The sequence below is a fragment of the Callorhinchus milii genome, unplaced genomic scaffold (assembly GCF_018977255.1).
Source record: "Callorhinchus milii isolate IMCB2004 unplaced genomic scaffold, IMCB_Cmil_1.0 Scaffold18, whole genome shotgun sequence".
Classification (NCBI taxonomy): Eukaryota; Metazoa; Chordata; class Chondrichthyes; order Chimaeriformes; family Callorhinchidae; genus Callorhinchus; species Callorhinchus milii.
Window position 1 is genome coordinate 2,992,782 of NW_024704759.1, and position 19,961 is coordinate 3,012,742.

At 43.7% G+C, this 19,961-nt stretch overlaps 1 protein-coding gene across 1 annotated transcript in view; it reads right to left on the bottom strand.

Annotated features, from left to right (window-relative positions):
• The window catches only part of LOC103173102 (nucleolar protein 4-like), an 84,707-nt gene that overhangs the window by 39,600 nt on the left and 25,146 nt on the right, over positions 1-19,961 (bottom strand). The window contains 1 exon segment of the mRNA XM_042341961.1: positions 9,902-10,043. Within this exon segment, the coding sequence (XP_042197895.1) occupies positions 9,902-10,043 (142 nt within the window).

Sequence of the window (19,961 nt, forward strand, 5' to 3'; positions counted from 1 at the left end):
GTATTTCAAAATGTCCAGAACTTGGCATATTCTTAAAATAATTCGGAAAGTAGTGACAAGGGATCTTTGGCCACTCAATCTCTTGAACAGGCACAGACGGGACCTCGGTTTAACATCTCATCCGAACTATGCCATCTCCGACAATGTATTGCTCTCGCCCCACCCCGCCCCACTTCCCCAGCACTGCATTGTTGGGTGTGAGCCTAACCTATGCGAGTTCAGAAATCCTGAGATGGGGGCCCAAAACCCCACAACCTTCTTCCAACTCCGGGATGCTCTGAGATGCTCCTCCGAGTGAAGGGCACTATATAAGTGCAAGTTGTTGTTGACTCGAGAGTGCTATCGACTGAGCCAGGCTTGACACTCATTTACAAAGTAATTAGCAGCAATTATCGAAAAGCAAACAAATGTTCAAGTCAAAATAAAATACCTGATTGGAGATGATGCCCAGGTCACCCACTGACTCCCAACGAAAAGGGTTAAATTGCTTTAACAGCACGATCAGGTCAATACATCATTTCGCCAGTGCCCGGCTGATACAGATATCTACCACTGATAATAAAGCTCGCTGGCATGGGACGTTAGCTTGCCTGTAGGTAGGTAGTTTCTACGTGATCAATTAAGCAGTGATCTCAGACCGTGCGAGGAGGGATGGTTACTGACTGTTAGACAAAAGGGAAATGGAGACTGGTCAGAAGGAAACACTGTGCCACAAAGGAAGGATAAATTTAACAGCCAAGCAGACAGCTGTGTTCCTTGTGCACAGGCGTATGCAGAGCGAGCCTTGTGCAGTAATTAAATATTCAGTAAGGGCTGCTCTGTCATGGTTATGCATTAACCAGGACTTGATTCAAATCGGGAAATCCTACTCTGGAAGAGGCTGGGGGTGGGGATGGGGTGTGGGGGGAGGTTACAGGGAGGAGAGACTGTATGTTCTGTATTTTCATTTCAACACCGTCGGAAGCCACAGCGGATTTCTGATGTGAAATCGCCAGCCACGGACACTAGTTTCTGGCAGATTGGGAATCCTGCTCGGAATCCGAACTGGCCGTTGTGAAGGAATACAACCTGGTATTCGTTTATATTTCTCTCGGCCCCCACCTCTCCACCACATCCATCCCCCTCCACCCCACCACCACAATCCCATTCCCACCCCCACCGCTCCCCACCTGCTCATTCTGGGCTCCTCAAAATGCTCGGAGATTTGTTACCATGAGAATGCACAGGATCAATTGCATTCAATCAAAATGAAGGAGGGCAGCGTGTGTGTGTGTGTGTGTGAGAGAGAGTGAGTGAGTGAAAGAAAGAGGGAGAGCGAGAGAGACAGTCCATCTCACTATAGTATCTATTCATTTCAGGGTTCACTTCCAAAATTGCCCTCGGGGTGACAAGCATCTAAAATTACAGAGTGTAAAATGAACAAGGCTTGATGTTCGTTCATTCTTCCTCCGCAAACTTGTTATTCAGGAATATATACAAAAAAAACACACACGCACTTAAAGAACTTTAAGGTCCGTTTCCAGCTTTCAACTCGTTCCCTTTCATGTCCCGAGTCGTGCGATGGATGGTTCTTAAAGGGATGCGAAAAACGAAGCATGCTACTTTCTGGTGGATCCGTCGCCATTCTGAAGCCCCGAAATTCCACCGAGTCTCAACCTCTCCCACCCCCGATCCAAAAGCAAGACTCTTTTGTCTTGAAATTTAAGACAACACAGGGTTGTGGAAAGCTCTCAAATTCCACCTTGATTTGGGAAGCCGTTTTATTTTGGGGTAAAAAGACGTCCTTTAAAGGACAACTCTTGCAAATTGACGCTGAATTTAAGAATTTCCAGCAGCGCTTGCACATAATGTTACCATTCTAACATGAAGTGGTCTTCAATCTAAAAGCCTCATTCCCTGATTATCTGATGTGGCGCCAACAACACCAGCCTAAGAGTTACCGAGGTTAAGGTTTGATTTATTCTAGAAACGTTAACTTAAATTTAGAAAAGAAATGTACAGTTATTAAATGCAAGTGCATGTATGTGCATGTATTCACCTCCTCTCCCATTCCCCATGCCCCCTCCCTCCACCACGCTCCCCCCCACACACACATTTGTGTGTGTCTATATCAATCCACGACTGCTTGTGGGACATTGCTGTGCGCAACTGGCTGCCATGTTTCTCCCCAAAATATACAGTCAATTCACTTGACAGTATATCTTGTGAAGCGCTTTGAGATGTCTCAATGACCTGATAAGGCGCTATATCAAATGCAAGGATTATTATTTTATATACACCCATGCATACAATGTACACCAATATAATATGTATACACACACACACATACAGACATGCATAACATCTCTAACTAAAACAGAACCAAACGTCACATTTAACACAGTAACTAAATTTTATTAGCGCAATACTTACTGTGTCGTGACTTTTTTCTGACTTTTGACCCTAAAAGGCTTAAGATAGATACATGGCGAGGCATCAATCAGCCGCGTGCTATTACTGAGCGTTCAGAGTGTGAACCTGCAGCACTATTCCACGGTCATTGCCTCACGATCACAGGACAAGCACTGGGGATGATAGTGGGGCTTTTGTTCTGTCGGGCTCAGTGGCACCAGCGTTCACTTTGGGCCACAGTCGGGACATTATTCTGCTCGTCCTGCCTGCCTGAAACATTCCCACTGTCTCTCACTGCTCCTCTTGTTTTGCACTCAGCCATTCAAAATCTCATGATCCACGGTGTCACGAGAGGGAAAGGTGGCGGAGTGTGGTCAGGCGGGCAGGGACCGGGGGACGGTGTGGGGGGAAGAGGGGGGGAAGGGGTCAGTGGCGGGGTCTAACCAGTGATTATTGGAATCAATAGTAATTGGGTGGGGTTTGTGCTGAGCTGAGCTGTGTGTCTGAAACAAAGAAGAGACGCAGAGGAGCTGAGTTGCTGTTCAAATAGGATAGTGCCTTGGACTCTGCTTAACCTTTTCCTTGGAAAGCTTTACAGCTGCGTACCAGTAATGACAGTCACAAGCCCAGTTTGTTCTGTTTATTTTCCCAACTTATATGGAAGGCACCTAACCTACAGGCATTTCACCCCTCCCAACCCCCACCCCCCATTAAAGGGTGCTTTATAGTCTTTTTTTTNGGTCAGCTAGCATGTCTGACACACCTGCAAACTCATCACCGTGCTTAGGAGTATAATAATAATTCTTGCATTTGATACAGCGCCTTATCATGTCGTTGAGACGTCTCAAAGCGCTTCACAGGATGTATTGTAAAGCGAATTTACTGTGTATTTTGGGGGCGAAACGCGGCAACTGATTGGGCACAGCAGTGTCCCACAATCAGTCGTGGATTGAGTGGCTAAATGATTTGATTTTTGAGGGATCAATACCACGGGAAAGCAATCCGCCAATCGACTAACAACCAAGTTCCTACTTACTACTAGGTAAACAGGCGTGTAAGGGAACTTGCCCAATGTTTCGCCCTGCCCGGGAATCTAACCCAGTTCCTCTCGCTTGCGAGGCGAGTGCTCTAACCACTACATTACAGCACTCCAAGTATCTGAACCAGACAGAAAGTTCCACAAATGGACGCTACCCATGTGTGGAAATTTCCCCTTATCCGCAATGGTGTTTGCCCCTCTCTTTCTCTCTCTCTCCTAGTATGTTCTTGCAAATGCCTCACCCATCCAGTCCTGTAAGATGCAATATTAGAAACATACTATTTTAATGTTAAATACTTATTGTATTTATAATGGAGGGGTTTAAACCGGCAAATCGAAACAACATGTGGGCTACACAAAAAAGGACCTGGTTCCTTTCAATTGATTGAAGGTGTTTATTTATTTGGGAGGGTGATGGTGGGTGGGGGGGGAGTCCAAATTCGTTGGGAATGTTTACATTCCAGACTTCAATGAGGAAAAAATTTGGAAAACTCAGCACAATCCCGGCTGATCAGAGAGGAAAGGGTGAGGACAGCGATGTGGGCCACATGTACTGTAGCACTGGATTTCAACGGAGATATCCTGGGTCCTCAGAGGTAATTAGTGCAGAACCCAGGTATTAACAGAGAACAGCACAGCTTGCTCTCACTTGCCGATCCTAATTGCTGTTTTCATTGCGCTGTGGAGGTGTCCTATTATTATGAATTATATATAGGGATTTTTAAACTATGCACTGCCGTTCGAAGCACACTCAGTGATATAAAAAGCCCTGGAATGCTTTGATGTTTCCCCCTCTTTTGAATGAGCCCCAAGCCATCCGATCTTCCGAGGCCATTTCATTCAGCTAACGTACCTGACTGAGCTGACGCTTTAATGTAACAGCGCGGCGCAAGTGTTCAAAATGATGTACGGAATCATACAAGAAGTCCGACAGGTGAACGCGTGGATTTACATCTCACTGGCGTTGATACACGCGGAAACGCTGAGAGGATCCGAAACAAGTTACTCAGCTCCGTGTGTGAATGAGAATTTCTGTTTGCCTGGTGTTTCATGTGAACTTTCCCACCAGAAGGGAAAGACATACCCTCCTTACCTAATCTTGGGAGGGGAGAGTGGGGTGGGCAGAGGGAGGAGAAGGGTTGTATTATGTGCAGGTTGGCAAGAGCCAAGGCTTTGCGATCAGTTTGGGGCATAAAAAAGACGTGATAAGCGACGATATCAAATGCAAGGATTATTATTATTATTATTATTATTATAAGCTTAAACCTCGAATTGCCTTGAACCCACGGCCATCTGACTCAAAGGTAAGAGAACCAGGCTGGTACATTTGACTCAGTTGGTAGGATTCCAATTAAGAATAATAATATCAATAACAATATCCTTGCATTTGATATAGCGCCTTATCATGTCATTGAGGCGTCTCAAAGCGCTTCACAAAATATAGTGTAAAGTGGAGTGACTGTGTATTTTGTGGGTGAAGCTCCAGGAGTATGAAATAATGGTATCATATTCCACAAAGCAAACAAGAAAATAAACGGGTGTGAATTTTGTCAGTAATCTTTAGTAGCAAGCCTTAACACCACCACCACCAGTGCAGCTGCAGATATTACTCTATGTGTGGTCTGAGAGGAGCAACCAGGAATTAGTGACCTGCGAAGCATTTCAACTCCAGAGAGAAAGAGTCACAGAGTGAGAGAGAAATTGGAAAAATAATTGATCAACTCCTGTGCTAAACAGCTCCTGTCAACTGTGAGCTCTGGCATGCTCCACAGTGTGCCACAGCGCAATCATAGCATCGGAGAACCTTAAACCTGGATGGAAAAAATTTATACTAACTACACTTTAACATTTCCGCCAGGCCATCGGGTCTGTGTTTTATTTTACATGAGAAACTGAAGAATTTCAGTTCTCTTTGTTGCCACTGGAGAAAGATTCATTTTGACATGTGAAATCCTCCCCCACATCACTCCCTAGATAGCGTTTGTAAAGAATGTATAAGCCATTGAAATATTAGACCCACAACCTTGAAACTAACAAATAGACTTTTGTGATATTGTGACAGTACTTCCCACATTTCTTGTTTTAAATTATACAGCAGTGTGCAACCCTTATCCCCCCACCACCCCACATCCCCCCCCCATTCCAATTTTAGCAGCTTAATGGCAACACACAACAAAAAGTCTTTACAAAAAACTGTTCTTTGTCTTCCCCAAATTATTCTGCAAGCATTTGTTCCCCACACCACACTCTCAAGCTCCCACCCCCCACTCCACAATAGTGTACAATAGTCAGTTATTTCAAGATCTAATGCAAAGGTTGAGGTTTGCACCATTTGCCTGATTGATCCAGAAAATTGATGCATTTTGCCACCAATTTATTCCTTTGTATTTGGGTGTATGCATATGTGTGCACTTGTGGACATGTGTATTAAGGTTTGTGTACGTGTATACTGGTGTATTTGTGTACTGATATGGAAACATAGAAACAAGAGTAGGCCGTTCTGCCCCTCGAGCCTGTTCCAGCATTCTATAAGATCATGGCTGATCTGTACATCAAATCCAATCACCTGTCTTTGCCGTGTATCCCTTAATACCCTGACCTAACAAATATAGGTCAGCTTGGTGTCAGCCTGTCCCAATCAGCAGTGCTCTTGCCTCTTGAATCACAGGGTTGTGGGTTGAAGCCCCCACGCTTTGAGCTTACATTCCCGACGTGGGTTTGTAACCCACAGCTTTCTGACTCCAAGTGAGAGTGCTACCCACTGAGCCAGATCCACATGCAAACCTGTGACACTCGAAAAGAAAATCCCAGATTCAGGTTGCAACATAACTGCAGTTGATCACACCTCTGAAAAAAAGGTGTAAAGCGAGCCAAGACATTTTGCCCCATGTGAAACACAAGTAATGCTTACGGTTTATTTGCAACCTTCGCGAACTGCAGCTGACCGGTTTTCAGTTAACCTGTCCGTGTGTTCTCTTATCCATGTGGCCTCTGTGGGCTGAAATATTTTGAATCCTTTGCTAAGGTTATTATACCGGTTAACAGTTGAATTCATGTCATGAATATTAGATAAGTCCCGTGGTTTTTTTAAAATAATATTAACCTTGTAATTGCTTCTGATAGCAAAGCCAAACAGAAGCCACAATACAAGCTTCTGAAACTCACAGCACTCAAAGCAAACTGGGAACACAAATAAGTTCTTAATTCAGACTCAAGTTTGAAACCCCTCATCTTGGAGCTGAACCAATTGAGCCAGTATATATCAACATATAAGAGATGTCTCAAAGCGCTTCACAGGCGATTGCTGTCAAGAGGCCAGGCTTCTCTACCAACTATCACGTTCTAAATGTCAATCCACGACTGTTTGTGGACGCTGCTATACGCAATTGGCTGCTGCGTTTCACCCACAAAATATGCAGTCAATTCACTTTACAGTACATTCTGCGAAGCGCTTTGAGACGTCTCGAAGACGTGATAAGACGCTATATCAAATGCAAGGGTTATTATTATCATTAATTAACCCTCTGCATAAAGAAGTATTTCCTGGTCCTCTCTCTGAGATGTCTGCTATCAACCTGAGGCGCCCCAGCTTGTTTCCCTAACGTCACAGTGACCAGAACTGCTCTAGAGCTCCCAGCTTTAGATACAGCTCGCCTTGGGACTCACCAAATTAAAATGGCTCGAAGCATGATCCCATTTCATTGTGGAGAACCCGTTACTGTGAAGCGTTCCGAGACGTTATGCTATGTGAAGGGACAAATGTAAGGGGTAGTTGTTGTGGTGGAAATCCTTGGATCCGGCGCCTGTTAGGATCCCAACTTAAAGCGTGCACAGGTGCTGTTAAATTGCGTTGACACTGTGGAGGTCATTCTCAAAGTGGGTTAGCTGCAAACTGGTTGAATTTATGATTTTAACACACCCTGCCTCGCTCTGCGACCTTTGTCCGCCATTCACTAATACCTTGAGCTGACAATTTACCAGGCACTAAGCAACTCCCAACATTCAGTCCACGAGCACCAATTGCTGCCCTGCGCCATTCTCTCCCCCGGATCAGTATTAGCTGTGGCTGATCCCTTTAGTTACCAACTCAAGGTAATCTCGTGCGTTACTCCGATTATTTGGGGATACAAGCCTGCCTGACAATGAGCTGCTTCCATGTGCACGGAGGAACACAAAATGCATTTAAAATCTTGGGCTAAATGTCATCAATTCACAGATTTCTGATCGATTCACTTTAGATCACTCCATTACTTGCACACTCTTGCACATCCTCTGACCTCAACCCCCACCCCTACACCACCCACCCCCACCAGCCCCCTCCCCACTCCCAAATCAGAGCAGCTCCTTCAACCTTTACAAACACTTTTACGCAAAAATCGTTCCTCCATTATAACGATACAATTTGGTCACTCAATCAACGACTGTTTGTGGGCAATTGGATGCCGCGTTTCGCCCACAAAGTATACAGTCAGTTCACTTTGCAGTATATTCTGTGAAGCGCTTTGAGACGTCTCGAAGACATGATAAAGCGCTGTATCAAACGCAAGGATTATTATTATTACAATACAAATTTGCATTGATATCGCACTTTTCAAGACGGGACAACGTGGAATTATTCACTTGGGATAAAGTTTAAACTGTTCAGGTTATTAATATAACGGCGTACAATTCAACAAAGTTATGTTTTCAGTGAATACAAGACGGGACAAAGGGGGCATCTGATCCACGTCTACTTTGTTACTGTGTCGCCCAAAAGCAACACTTTATCTGTAACACGTTTGAATCTTAGAGCAACAATCTGTCTTTTGCTAGAAAAATGATATCAAGCTTCACAAGCTTTTGTTGCACAAAAAATCACCAACCAGCAATTTCACAACCAGGTTTACAACATTTACAAAATAGCGTGAGCAGGAAAATGCCCCCCAAACCGTATCAAACGGACAAATGTTGAGATTCAGAAATACATGCCAGCTCAATAAACACTGTACTACACCTGAAACAGAAACAGGAGTCGCTGGGAACACTCAGCAGGTCAGGCAGCATCTATGGAGAAAGGAAAGTGAGTCAACGTTTTGGGTCCACGACCCTTCGTCAGTTCTGACCCGAAACGTTGACTCACTTTCCTTTCTCCATAGACGCTGCCTGAGTGTTCCAGCGACTCCTGTTTCTGTTTCAGATTTCCAGCATCTGCAGTATTTTGCGTTTTGACCGTACTACTCCTGACAGGCAAAGCTACTTTTTTGTTCCTAGAAAAAGCTACAGGAAAAGAGCTGCGAGGTTTTACGAGAGTGGAAGGTTTCACAGTCCCCCCCACCGCCGCCATCACACCACACCCGAGCCGAGGAGAGCACAAACCCATATCGATGTCTGCGGTAATGCCACGTAACTTTTTCTTTGTTATAGAAAGGGTTTGGATGACAAGGCCACTTTTGAAATTGCACAAGAAAATGGTGTCGGTTTTCTGTAACATAACATTGCAAAATCACGCGGCACAATCCTCAGCATTTCCTACATCAAGCGCTTTGTGCAATCACCTTCTCCCCCCCCCCACCCGGAGAAACTCTTGAGATATCAGCTGAAGCGAGCCGATGATCCCAACAATTCACAATCAGCTCAAATGGTAATATTTTCCCTGAAAACTTAATCGAGTTACGTTCTATGGTCACAACATTTACTGGATTATCGTTGGACCTCCTTGCAGAATGTAATGTGATTTTTTTTCTTTCTGCCTGTGTTGTTTTGTAATTTTAGTGAGTCCAGTTACGATTCTATCTTTTCTTCCCATTGCCCCTCTGCTCTCAGCAGAGATTCGGGTGACAAGACCTAAGAAAAGGCAAATAATAAAAATAGAAATGGTCTCACAGACTGGGTGAGACTTTGGCCATTACTTGTTGACCCTCACAGCAGAACGTCAGACACTATCTGTGCTGATGGAGCAGATAATGTGGTATTGGCTGGTTGGTGAAATGAAGCCAGTGTTTCACTGGGGCAGGATTTCCTTTATCCACTGAAAAAGGGTCCTGGAGAATTCACAGCTACAAGTAAACATCCTGCCTTGCCTTTCTTTGCAAACTTCTTGCACCATTCCCTGAGGGGAGGGGAGGGAAACGTCTATTCATCTTTAAATAGGAACATTGATACCACACATGAATGAAGGGTTTGGTTACAAAAATCATGACATTGTTCTTAGCATCCTTAGAAAGTAACTACATAACTAGCAGCAAAGTGAACCAGTTAACATAGTGGGTGGAGATGTGGGGGTGGGGTGGGTGAAAGAGGTTTTTAAAAAAGTGGTTGGATCCAGACTGCTTGTTATTTTCTCTCTCTCTCTCTCTCTCTCTGTCGAGACAATTTCCATTCGAAATGACCAGAAAAGGAAGGAAATAATAACAATCGAATCGCAAGCTTCTGAAATCTCACCTAATAACACACACACACACACACTCCACATTGTTCCTGGTAAACACTCACCATCTTCCTGGTTCTGCTGATTTTGTGGGCTGTGCATTCTCTCTTCTTGGCTGGGGCTTAAATCAGAGTTCACACACTGGTCTGCAGATATCCATGTGGAATCGCTCATGTCAAAGTCATCGCTGCTCACTGAACTTTCATCCTGAAAGAGAGCATTTATCGTTGACAACTGCAGGGTAAGATGTCCCATGCTCCCTTTGCACCGACCCCCAAATAAAGTCTAAGATAAACTTCATTCTGTCCTGTGGGTGGAAGCATTCCCCCCTTCCCACCGTACATATGAAACAGATTTTGCTGTGTGCAAACTGGCCGCCTTGCTGGTGTACAAAACACAGTCACTACACTTTACAATGAATCCTTTTGAGACTCTTTGAGAAAGGCCCTGTGTCAAAATGCAAAGGCGACTTATTTTTTTTATTTGCTCGGGACACGTTTGAAATTCGTAGATGTTTATATATGATGCTCTATTGCTCTGGGACGCTACCCTGTGTGCTATATGAATGTAAGTTGTTGTAATTGTTGTTGCCTTCAACTAAGAATTCAAGGGAAAAAAATAACTGGCTAACTTATAGTACTGGGCAGTCCATAACAGCCTACAGGCTCCCTATCAAACGTAGCATGTTACAAAGTGTAAGGCATTTAAAAAGACAATCTTGCCACACAATACCTCCCTGAGTTCCCTTCCCTGAGAGCTTGTAGAGACACAAACAGCAACACAGACAGACGCATTCCCCCATTGCCCTCCCAGAGCTTTTGAGGAAAATCCATGTTGTGCCTTGTCCTGGATATAAGAGAGAAATGGAGTTTCTCCCGGTCTCCTTGGCTAGCAACTCTCGTTTCAAGGCTGGTTGTGGGACCTTGCTGTGTGCAAATTGACTGCCTACAAATAAACACTTCACTGCCCTTAAACAGAAAGTCCCTGCAAAGCACTTAAGAGACATTTCAAAATATACAGTCAATCCACTTTACACTATATTACGTGAAGCGCTTTGAGATGTCTCGAAGATGTAATAAGGCGTTATTATCAGGTCCAAGGATTATTATTAGTATTATTTAAACAACAAAACAACAACTTGCAAATATATACCACCTTTCATACAAGGTAGAGTTTTGGCTTTACAGGCACAGTATAAAATGCAGTGGTTATTTTTATTTATTATTATAACAAGATGCATTTTAAGAATAGATGGATAGATTCCACCCAGGTCTAGATTTACTCTAAATGCACGCAGTATTTTGGATCCTGCAGAATCTGACAAACTTGAAATCAGTTTGAACTTTGAAGCCATTTTTTTCTGTAATTTCGCAAAAGAAACTTTACAGAAAAATACTTCAAAAAATTGAAAATTGTGTTACAGAAATTGACAAATTTTAGATGCTCTGAAATCAAAAAATGCTAACGCACGACATTTTTATGTCGGAAGGACATCTCCAAGCGCTTCGCAGGATTTACTGTAAAGTGTAGTGACTGCATTTTGTAGATGAACACAGTCGATGCTCTGTGCACAGCAGTATCCCATGAAATGCATCACAAATCTTATTTGGGGGATTGATGACCAAGACATCGGGAGAAATTCCTTCTTATCTCGAATGGTGCCTGAACAGGCAGACGGGACTTCAGTTTAATGTCTCATCTGAAGGACGGCACCTCCAACGATATAGCAGCAACAACAACAACAAATGATAGCGCCTTTCACGTCAGGAGGCCATCCCAAGGTGCTGGTCAGTCAGGAATCCACACCCGAGTTGGTGGTTGAGATCAGGAGTGGTGGAGGGCAGGGAGGGGAGGGTTAGGAGGGTGACCGAAGACAAGGTCACACCCCCAGCGCTGCCCTGGAGTGTTGGCCTACACAAAACAAGTTCAGAATCCCGACCTTCCGATTGAGAGATGAGAGCGTCCTCCCTCCGACTGTTCAGCGCCTTGGGACGTCCTCCCCATGTGAGAAGCGCTTTACAAATGTAATTTTGTCGTTGTTCTTGTTGAGAGTGCTACTAACTGAGTCAAGCTGGCACACAAACAGACAACAACAACAACAACAACAACAAGATTCCATTTATAAAGCGCCTTTCACGTCAGGAGGACGTCCCAAGGCGCTGCACAGTTGGGTCAGGACCCGAGCAGGGGGGAAATGGTCAGGGTGAGGGGAGGGATGGGAGGGAGCGAGACAACCAAAGGCTACATTAATAGAGTATATCAAGACCCTAATACTGATTAAAGTGGCATCACCAATCATTCAGTCAATCGGTCTTCAAAGTGCTTTAACAGATGCACAACATGAAAGACATGAATTAGTTCATCCAGTTGCCTTTATTTCCTCCATCCATTAATACATAAGTGATGATCAACATTAGCGTTGTGAAAGCAAACCCCCCTTGAGACAAGTTAGAAAGACTTAAAGAATGTGCATATAAATTATGCATCCTTTACGGTTGCACTGAAATTGTGTGCAGGTCACTTTGGTAACACTGAGCCTGAATGTAGGTGTGAAATCCTTCAATCTAGTCTTATTCTAGAATCAGTTTATCCTCGGTTCTTAAAAAGAACCGGCTTCCGAATTAGGGCTGTATTTAAGATTTTTCACATTCTGCACCTTCTGACATCTTGAAGTAAAATAGTAGTACGGTATATGACTAGGTAAGGATTTGGGGGTCTCTGAAATACCCTTGTGCATTGGATTTTCACAGCTCTCTGTTTGCCTGTCACTATCCATCACTGCTCACCGCTTACACAGCCTCATATCATAGCAGGAAGTAACCTCAAATCAGGTGGAGGAAAGGTCAACAGAGAGTGTGTTCAAACCCAGAACAAGCAAAAGTCCAATTGAGCACAGTAGTGTCCCACAAACAGTCACGGATTGAGTGACCAATCTTCTTTTTGAATGGATTATTACCCCCGGAAGGCGATTCGCCAATTAACTAACAACCGGGTTCCTACTTACTGCTAGGTAAACAGAGGAGGTGGTAAGGAAACTTGCCTAAGGTTTCGCCCTGACTGGGAATCAAACCCAGGTTCTCTCTCTTGACTGAAGGCAGACAAAAAGTGCATTGTATGCAAACATGCAGCTTTTTCCTTCTGTGTCTGCAAGTACACACACACACACATACATACATGTATACACATGTATAAATACACACACACATACACACCCGAAGATACACACAGTGACATTATGCACACACACACAATCTCACACAAATGCACACGGTTACATACACACACAATCACAAGCTCAGATACATATACACAAAGACACAGACAAAACACACATGCATACACAATCTCACACTCAGATACACACAGACTCACATACACGGATAAACAGTCTCACACACAGATATACACAGACTCAGTCACCCACTTGAACCCAAACCCCAGCTCAGGCTCCAAATCCTTGACCATCCAGCACCTTGGGACATCCACTCAACATGAAAGGAGCTGTGCAAATGTAATTTGTTGTTGTTGTCCCCCCACCACCACACAGAGAGAACCACACAGCAATTTGCTAAGGATCATTGCAAACATTCTTACTGTGCTCCCAGCCTGGCAGGCACATTCCTTTAGCTCCGAGGTCACCAGAAGGAAACCCCCTCCGTACACTGCCTGGAACGCTGCCATGCTAACTGCTGCAGTTAACTCTTTCCCCGAGACTCAGCACTAAAGCTCCGCGCACATATTCCCCACTTAAAATAATAGGCATTCTCAGGATGCCTCACACTGCCAGAGTTATTGGCCAGTTACATGATCTATCCGTGTACGTTTGCTGAACCATGGACCTAATCTCAGATGACAGTTTTATGTAGCGCCAGAGTCTGAGGCTAACTTCTTCATACAGGCTGAGTTTTGTTGGAAAATAATTTACACCAAATTGTAACAATGAATAGTCCAAATTTTTGTTTTAAATCACCCCCTTTTTGAGGCTGTTTGCAGAACTCTGCTGTGCGCGATTGGCTGCCGCCTTTTGCCCACAGAATCCACAGTCAATCCACTTCACAATATATTCTGCGAAGCGCTTTGAGAAGTCTCAAAACCATCCCCCACCACCATCACCACCCCCCACCCCCCACCCCATCCTCTTGAGACGTGAGCCATTGAGAATATGATCAGATCGCAGTGTAAGTGTGTGTGTGTTTTGTGTCCATTTGGATCTTTGAGGATTAAGTCTTTCTTTGACACAATAAGGGCGTTCTGTCTGTCTGTCTGTCTGCTGTTATCCCCTCCCCACTCTCCCCCACTCTCCCCCACCCCTCCCTCCCCCTCTCCCCCACCCCCTCCCTCCCCTCTCCCTCCCTCTCCCTCTCCCCTTCGATCGTTGTATTTACAGTGCAATCTCTCAGTCTTAAATCTGTGCACAGATTTAAATCGTTCCGTCTTTCTTTATTTATCACAGTGTTAAAAAGGCGGATCTGCCTCTTATTTTGCCCCTCGATTTCCGAAGAGCCCAAAGGTTTGGTTTATTCTCAATGCAATAAGAGCCTGGAAAAGTTTAACAGCCATTTATTTCACCAGGTTTCCCTCTCAAGTCACGTTAGACACAATATTGTTTTCCCTACCCCCCCCCCCCCCCGTATGAAATATATGGTCTGCAATGAGATTGTGCTGTGAAATTGTCACATCAACTTTTTTTTTAGTGTGGAGGGAAGAAGGGATGAGATTTGGGGGGGGAGTGGAGTGTGTGTGTGTGTGTGTGTGTGGGGGGGGTGGGGGGGGTGTAAAAGCCAAGCCATTTAAGAGAATACTATTTATACTTGTGTGGGTGTTTTTTTTTCTTGTTGCATGTGTTAATTTATAGTGATGTTAATTTACAGTGCACAAAATGAACAATCAATCTGAGGAAGTGAGTGAGTGAGTGAGTGAGTGAATGAGTGTGTGTGTTGCTGATCTGATAATGGGAGTAATGAACAGTGGGAGCTTACTGTATATATATAGAGAGAGAGAGGTGTGTGTGTGTTTGTGTGTGTGTGGGGGGGGGGAGTGTAAAAAAAACAGACTGAAATGTAGATCTTCTTAACCACTAGGTGTGTATTTTTTTAAAAAGCCTATTATTGCTTAAAACAATCACATCTCAATTAGACAGAGTGAGGTTTGAGAGTACTATGGTGTTGTTTTTCCTTGCTGTCTGCCCACACAGGGTTTGGCTCTATCTCGACTAAACTATACTGTGTGTACATATAGGGCTGCAGATTCCCACTCCCCCCCACCACACACACACACACCTTTCCAACAATTTGCAGACCTTTACAATTGCTCACTTATCACAGAGCAGCATCAATAAGGATTCTGCACTTTGTCCCTCAGCTTGCTTGTTCGTAATACTCTGCACTTTCAAGTGTTTCTATATATTATAGATATATAAGTTATCTTGACACATATATAGTCTGTAAACCGTGAGCAGAAATGCAATGCGTTATTCCACTTCTGAAATATGAATTGAGCTCGGTGCTGTGTTGTCCTTACTGTAAAAGTGTTAGAATGTGGTATAATGCAAAGGAGAAATTCGTTTTTTTAAACATTCACTTTATTTTCAGTTGGAAACATTTGTTGTGACATGGCTCCCTCCCACTCTCCCACCCCCCACAGTATATTCTGTGAAGCCCTTACATTGTAAGGCGCTATATCAAATGCAAGGATTATTATTATTTATTTATTATTCCATTCATTCCCAAGTAGGACATTATTTGCTGTGTGCAAATTGGCAGCTGTGTTCACCTATAAAACACACAGTCACTACACTTTACAATAAATCCGGTGAAGCACTTTGAGACGTCCTCCAATGTAAAAAGCACCATTAAAAATGTAGTGGATGATTATAATTAATATTATTATTAATGGAAGTAAAATAACACAAAATCAATGTTATTTTGACATAAAGAAAGCATTTTATTGGGACGGTTTGTCTCCAGCAGTTTCATCTGTTGTTTTCTAATCGCTCCAGAACATTTTTTATCAATTTTTTGTCTCAAAAAGTATTTGCCGAGTGAGCAGCAAAGCATTTTGCTGCTACTGTGTTCCTTGAAAACTCGAACAGCATCAGCTGTAAGCGCAGTCGAACCAAAGAAAAACGAACGATTGACAATTGTTTCAGTGAAGAAGATATTGGCAAATTCTTGAGGCTTTTGTTTTTAAAATTAAATAAATACTTCCAGGCAAGGCAAAACCTTATGCAAGTTTCCTTACTCCACACGTCCCTGTTTACCTAGCAATAAGTAGGAACCCGGTTGTTAGTTGATTAGTGGATCGCTTTCCAGGGGTAATAATCCCTTAAAAAAAATGAGGTCACTCAATCTGCGACTGTTTGTGGGACACTGCTGTCCGCAATTGGCTGCCGCACTTCGCCCACAAAATACCAGTGAATCAACTTTACAATATACCCTGTGAAGCGCTTTGAGACGTCTCAACTAAGTGATAAGGTGCTATATCAAATGCAAGGATTATTATTGTTATATTGTTAAACACTTGCATTTGGCATTTGGCTGTTTAAGCTCATAATTTCAGTTTGTAATAAGGCGCCTTTGCGTTTCAATGCTCTTTGTGGATGGAATCGGAGCCTCATCCCGTCAAAACCCCTCAAAACCGTTGGCACATTAAGTTGTCGGAACGTGGATCATTATAGGTGATTAATAGGAGAGTTGAAAACAAAAGCAGGGGAGCCTTGGATGTGGCAGCAGCTGATAAAAAAAAACGTTAGTAAGAAGAGATGCTCATTGCTGTCCAGACGATATAGTGCCCTCGACACAAATGAAGAGAGAAAAAAATGGAGAAAACTTGCCCTTCAGCTAAAGCTGCTCTTATCAGATTTGCTCTTTTGTAGAGTAGCCTGTGCTTAAGTGTTATTAACTTGCACTGGGACTAGGGAACAAATCCCCCTAACAGCATGTGCACTCCACCAATGCAGTCTTGTCATCACCTATTTGTCATTAATCAGTCAGCATCTGTTTCTCATTGTCCCTGATAGCGAGACGTGGCCTGTGTCCACTGTATACAGTGGAAACATTTTTCAGTACGTGCCTGTGCTCGGTTTATATGTTATCTTATGTACCTCGTGTGGAGGGCAGGTGTCAGCTTGGCTAAGTTGGCAGCACTCTAGTCTCTGATAAGAAGGATTCAAGTCCCACGTCAAAGCTTGAGCTCAGAGCTGACGCTGACACTCCCAACGCAATAATAATAAATAATAATAATCCTTCGCATAGCGCCTTATCATGGTTTTGAGACTTCTCAAAGCGCTTCGCAGAATATATTGTGAAGTGGATTGACTGTGGATTCTGTGGGCAAAAGGCGGCAGCCAATCGCGCACAGCAGAGTTCTGCAAACAGCCTCAAAAAGGGGGTGATTTAAAACAAAAATTTGGACTATTCATTGTTACAATTTGGTGTAAATTATTTTCCAACAAAACTCAGCCTGTATGAAGAAGTTAGCCTCAGACTCTGGCGCTACATAAAACTGTCATCTGAGATTAGGTCCATGGTTCAGCAAACGTACACGGATAGATCATGTAACTGGCCAATAACTCTGGCAGTGTGAGGCATCCTGAGAATGCCTATTATTTTAAGTGGGGAATATGTGCGCGGAGCTTTAGTGCTGAGTCTCGGGGAAAGAGTTAACTGCAGCAGTTAGCATGGCAGCGTTCCAGGCAGTGTACGGAGGGGGTTTCCTTCTGGTGACCTCGGAGCTAAAGGAATGTGCCTGCCAGGCTGGGAGCACAGTAAGAATGTTTGCAATGATCCTTAGCAAATTGCTGTGTGGTTCTCTCTGTGTGGTGGTGGGGGACAACAACAACAAATTACATTTGCACAGCTCCTTTCATGTTGAGTGGATGTCCCAAGGTGCTGGATGGTCAAGGATTTGGAGCCTGAGCTGGGGTTTGGGTTCAAGTGGGTGACTGAGTCTGTGTATATCTGTGTGTGAGACTGTTTATCCGTGTATGTGAGTCTGTGTGTATCTGAGTGTGAGATTGTGTATGCATGTGTGTTTTGTCTGTGTCTTTGTGTATATGTATCTGAGCTTGTGATTGTGTGTGTATGTAACCGTGTGCATTTGTGTGAGATTGTGTGTGTGTGCATAATGTCACTGTGTGTATCTTCGGGTGTGTATGTGTGTGTGTATTTATACATGTGTATACATGTATGTGTGTGTGTGTGTACTTGCAGACACAGAAGGAAAAAGCTGCATGTTTGCATACAATGCACTTTTTGTCTGCCTTCAGTCAAGAGAGAGAACCTGGGTTTGATTCCCAGTCAGGGCGAAACCTTAGGCAAGTTTCCTTACCACCTCCTCTGTTTACCTAGCAGTAAGTAGGAACCCGGTTGTTAGTTAATTGGCGAATCGCCTTCCGGGGTAATAATCCATTCAAAAAGAAGATTGGTCACTCAATCCGTGACTGTTTGTGGGACACTACTGTGCTCAATTGGACTTTTGCTTGTTCTGGGTTTGAACACACTCTCTGTTGACCTTTCCTCCACCTGATTTGAGGTTACTTCCTGCTATGATATGAGGCTGTGTAAGCGGTGAGCAGTGATGGATAGTGACAGGCAAACAGAGAGCTGTGAAAATCCAATGCACAAGGGTATTTCAGAGACCCCCAAATCCTTACCTAGTCATATACCGTACTACTATTTTACTTCAAGATGTCAGAAGGTGCAGAATGTGAAAAATCTTAAATACAGCCCTAATTCGGAAGCCGGTTCTTTTTAAGAACCGAGGATAAACTGATTCTAGAATAAGACTAGATTGAAGGATTTCACACCTACATTCAGGCTCAGTGTTACCAAAGTGACCTGCACACAATTTCAGTGCAACCGTAAAGGATGCATAATTTATATGCACATTCTTTAAGTCTTTCTAACTTGTCTCAAGGGGGTTTGCTTTCACAACGCTAATGTTGATCATCACTTATGTATTAATGGATGGAGGAAATAAAGGCAACTGGATGAACTAATTCATGTCTTTCATGTTGTGCATCTGTTAAAGCACTTTGAAGACCGATTGACTGAATGATTGGTGATGCCACTTTAATCAGTATTAGGGTCTTGATATACTCTATTAATGTAGCCTTTGGTTGTCTCGCTCCCTCCCATCCCTCCCCTCACCCTGACCATTTCCCCCCTGCTCGGGTCCTGACCCAACTGTGCAGCGCCTTGGGACGTCCTCCTGACGTGAAAGGCGCTTTATAAATGGAATCTTGTTGTTGTTGTTGTTGTTGTTGTCTGTTTGTGTGCCAGCTTGACTCAGTTAGTAGCACTCTCAACAAGAACAACGACAAAATTACATTTGTAAAGCGCTTCTCACATGGGGAGGACGTCCCAAGGCGCTGAACAGTCGGAGGGAGGACGCTCTCATCTCTCAATCGGAAGGTCGGGATTCTGAACTTGTTTTGTGTAGGCCAACACTCCAGGGCAGCGCTGGGGGTGTGACCTTGTCTTCGGTCACCCTCCTAACCCTCCCCTCCCTGCCCTCCACCACTCCTGATCTCAACCACCAACTCGGGTGTGGATTCCTGACTGACCAGCACCTTGGGATGCCTCCTGACGTGAAAGGCGCTATCATTTGTTGTTGTTGTTGCTGCTATATCGTTGGAGGTGCCGTCCTTCAGATGAGACATTCAACTGAAGTCCCGTCTGCCTGTTCAGGCACCATTCGAGATAAGAAGGAATTTCTCCCGATGTCTTGGTCATCAATCCCCCAAATAAGATTTGTGATGCATTTCATGGGATACTGCTGTGCACAGAGCATCGACTGTGTTCATCTACAAAATGCAGTCACTACACTTTACAGTAAATCCTGCGAAGCGCTTGGAGATGTCCTTCCGACATAAAAATGTCGTGCGTTAGCATTTTTTGATTTCAGAGCATCTAAAATTTGTCAATTTCTGTAACACAATTTTCAATTTTTTGAAGTATTTTTCTGTAAAGTTTCTTTTGCGAAATTACAGAAAAAAATGGCTTCAAAGTTCAAACTGATTTCAAGTTTGTCAGATTCTGCAGGATCCAAAATACTGCGTGCATTTAGAGTAAATCTAGACCTGGGTGGAATCTATCCATCTATTCTTAAAATGCATCTTGTTAT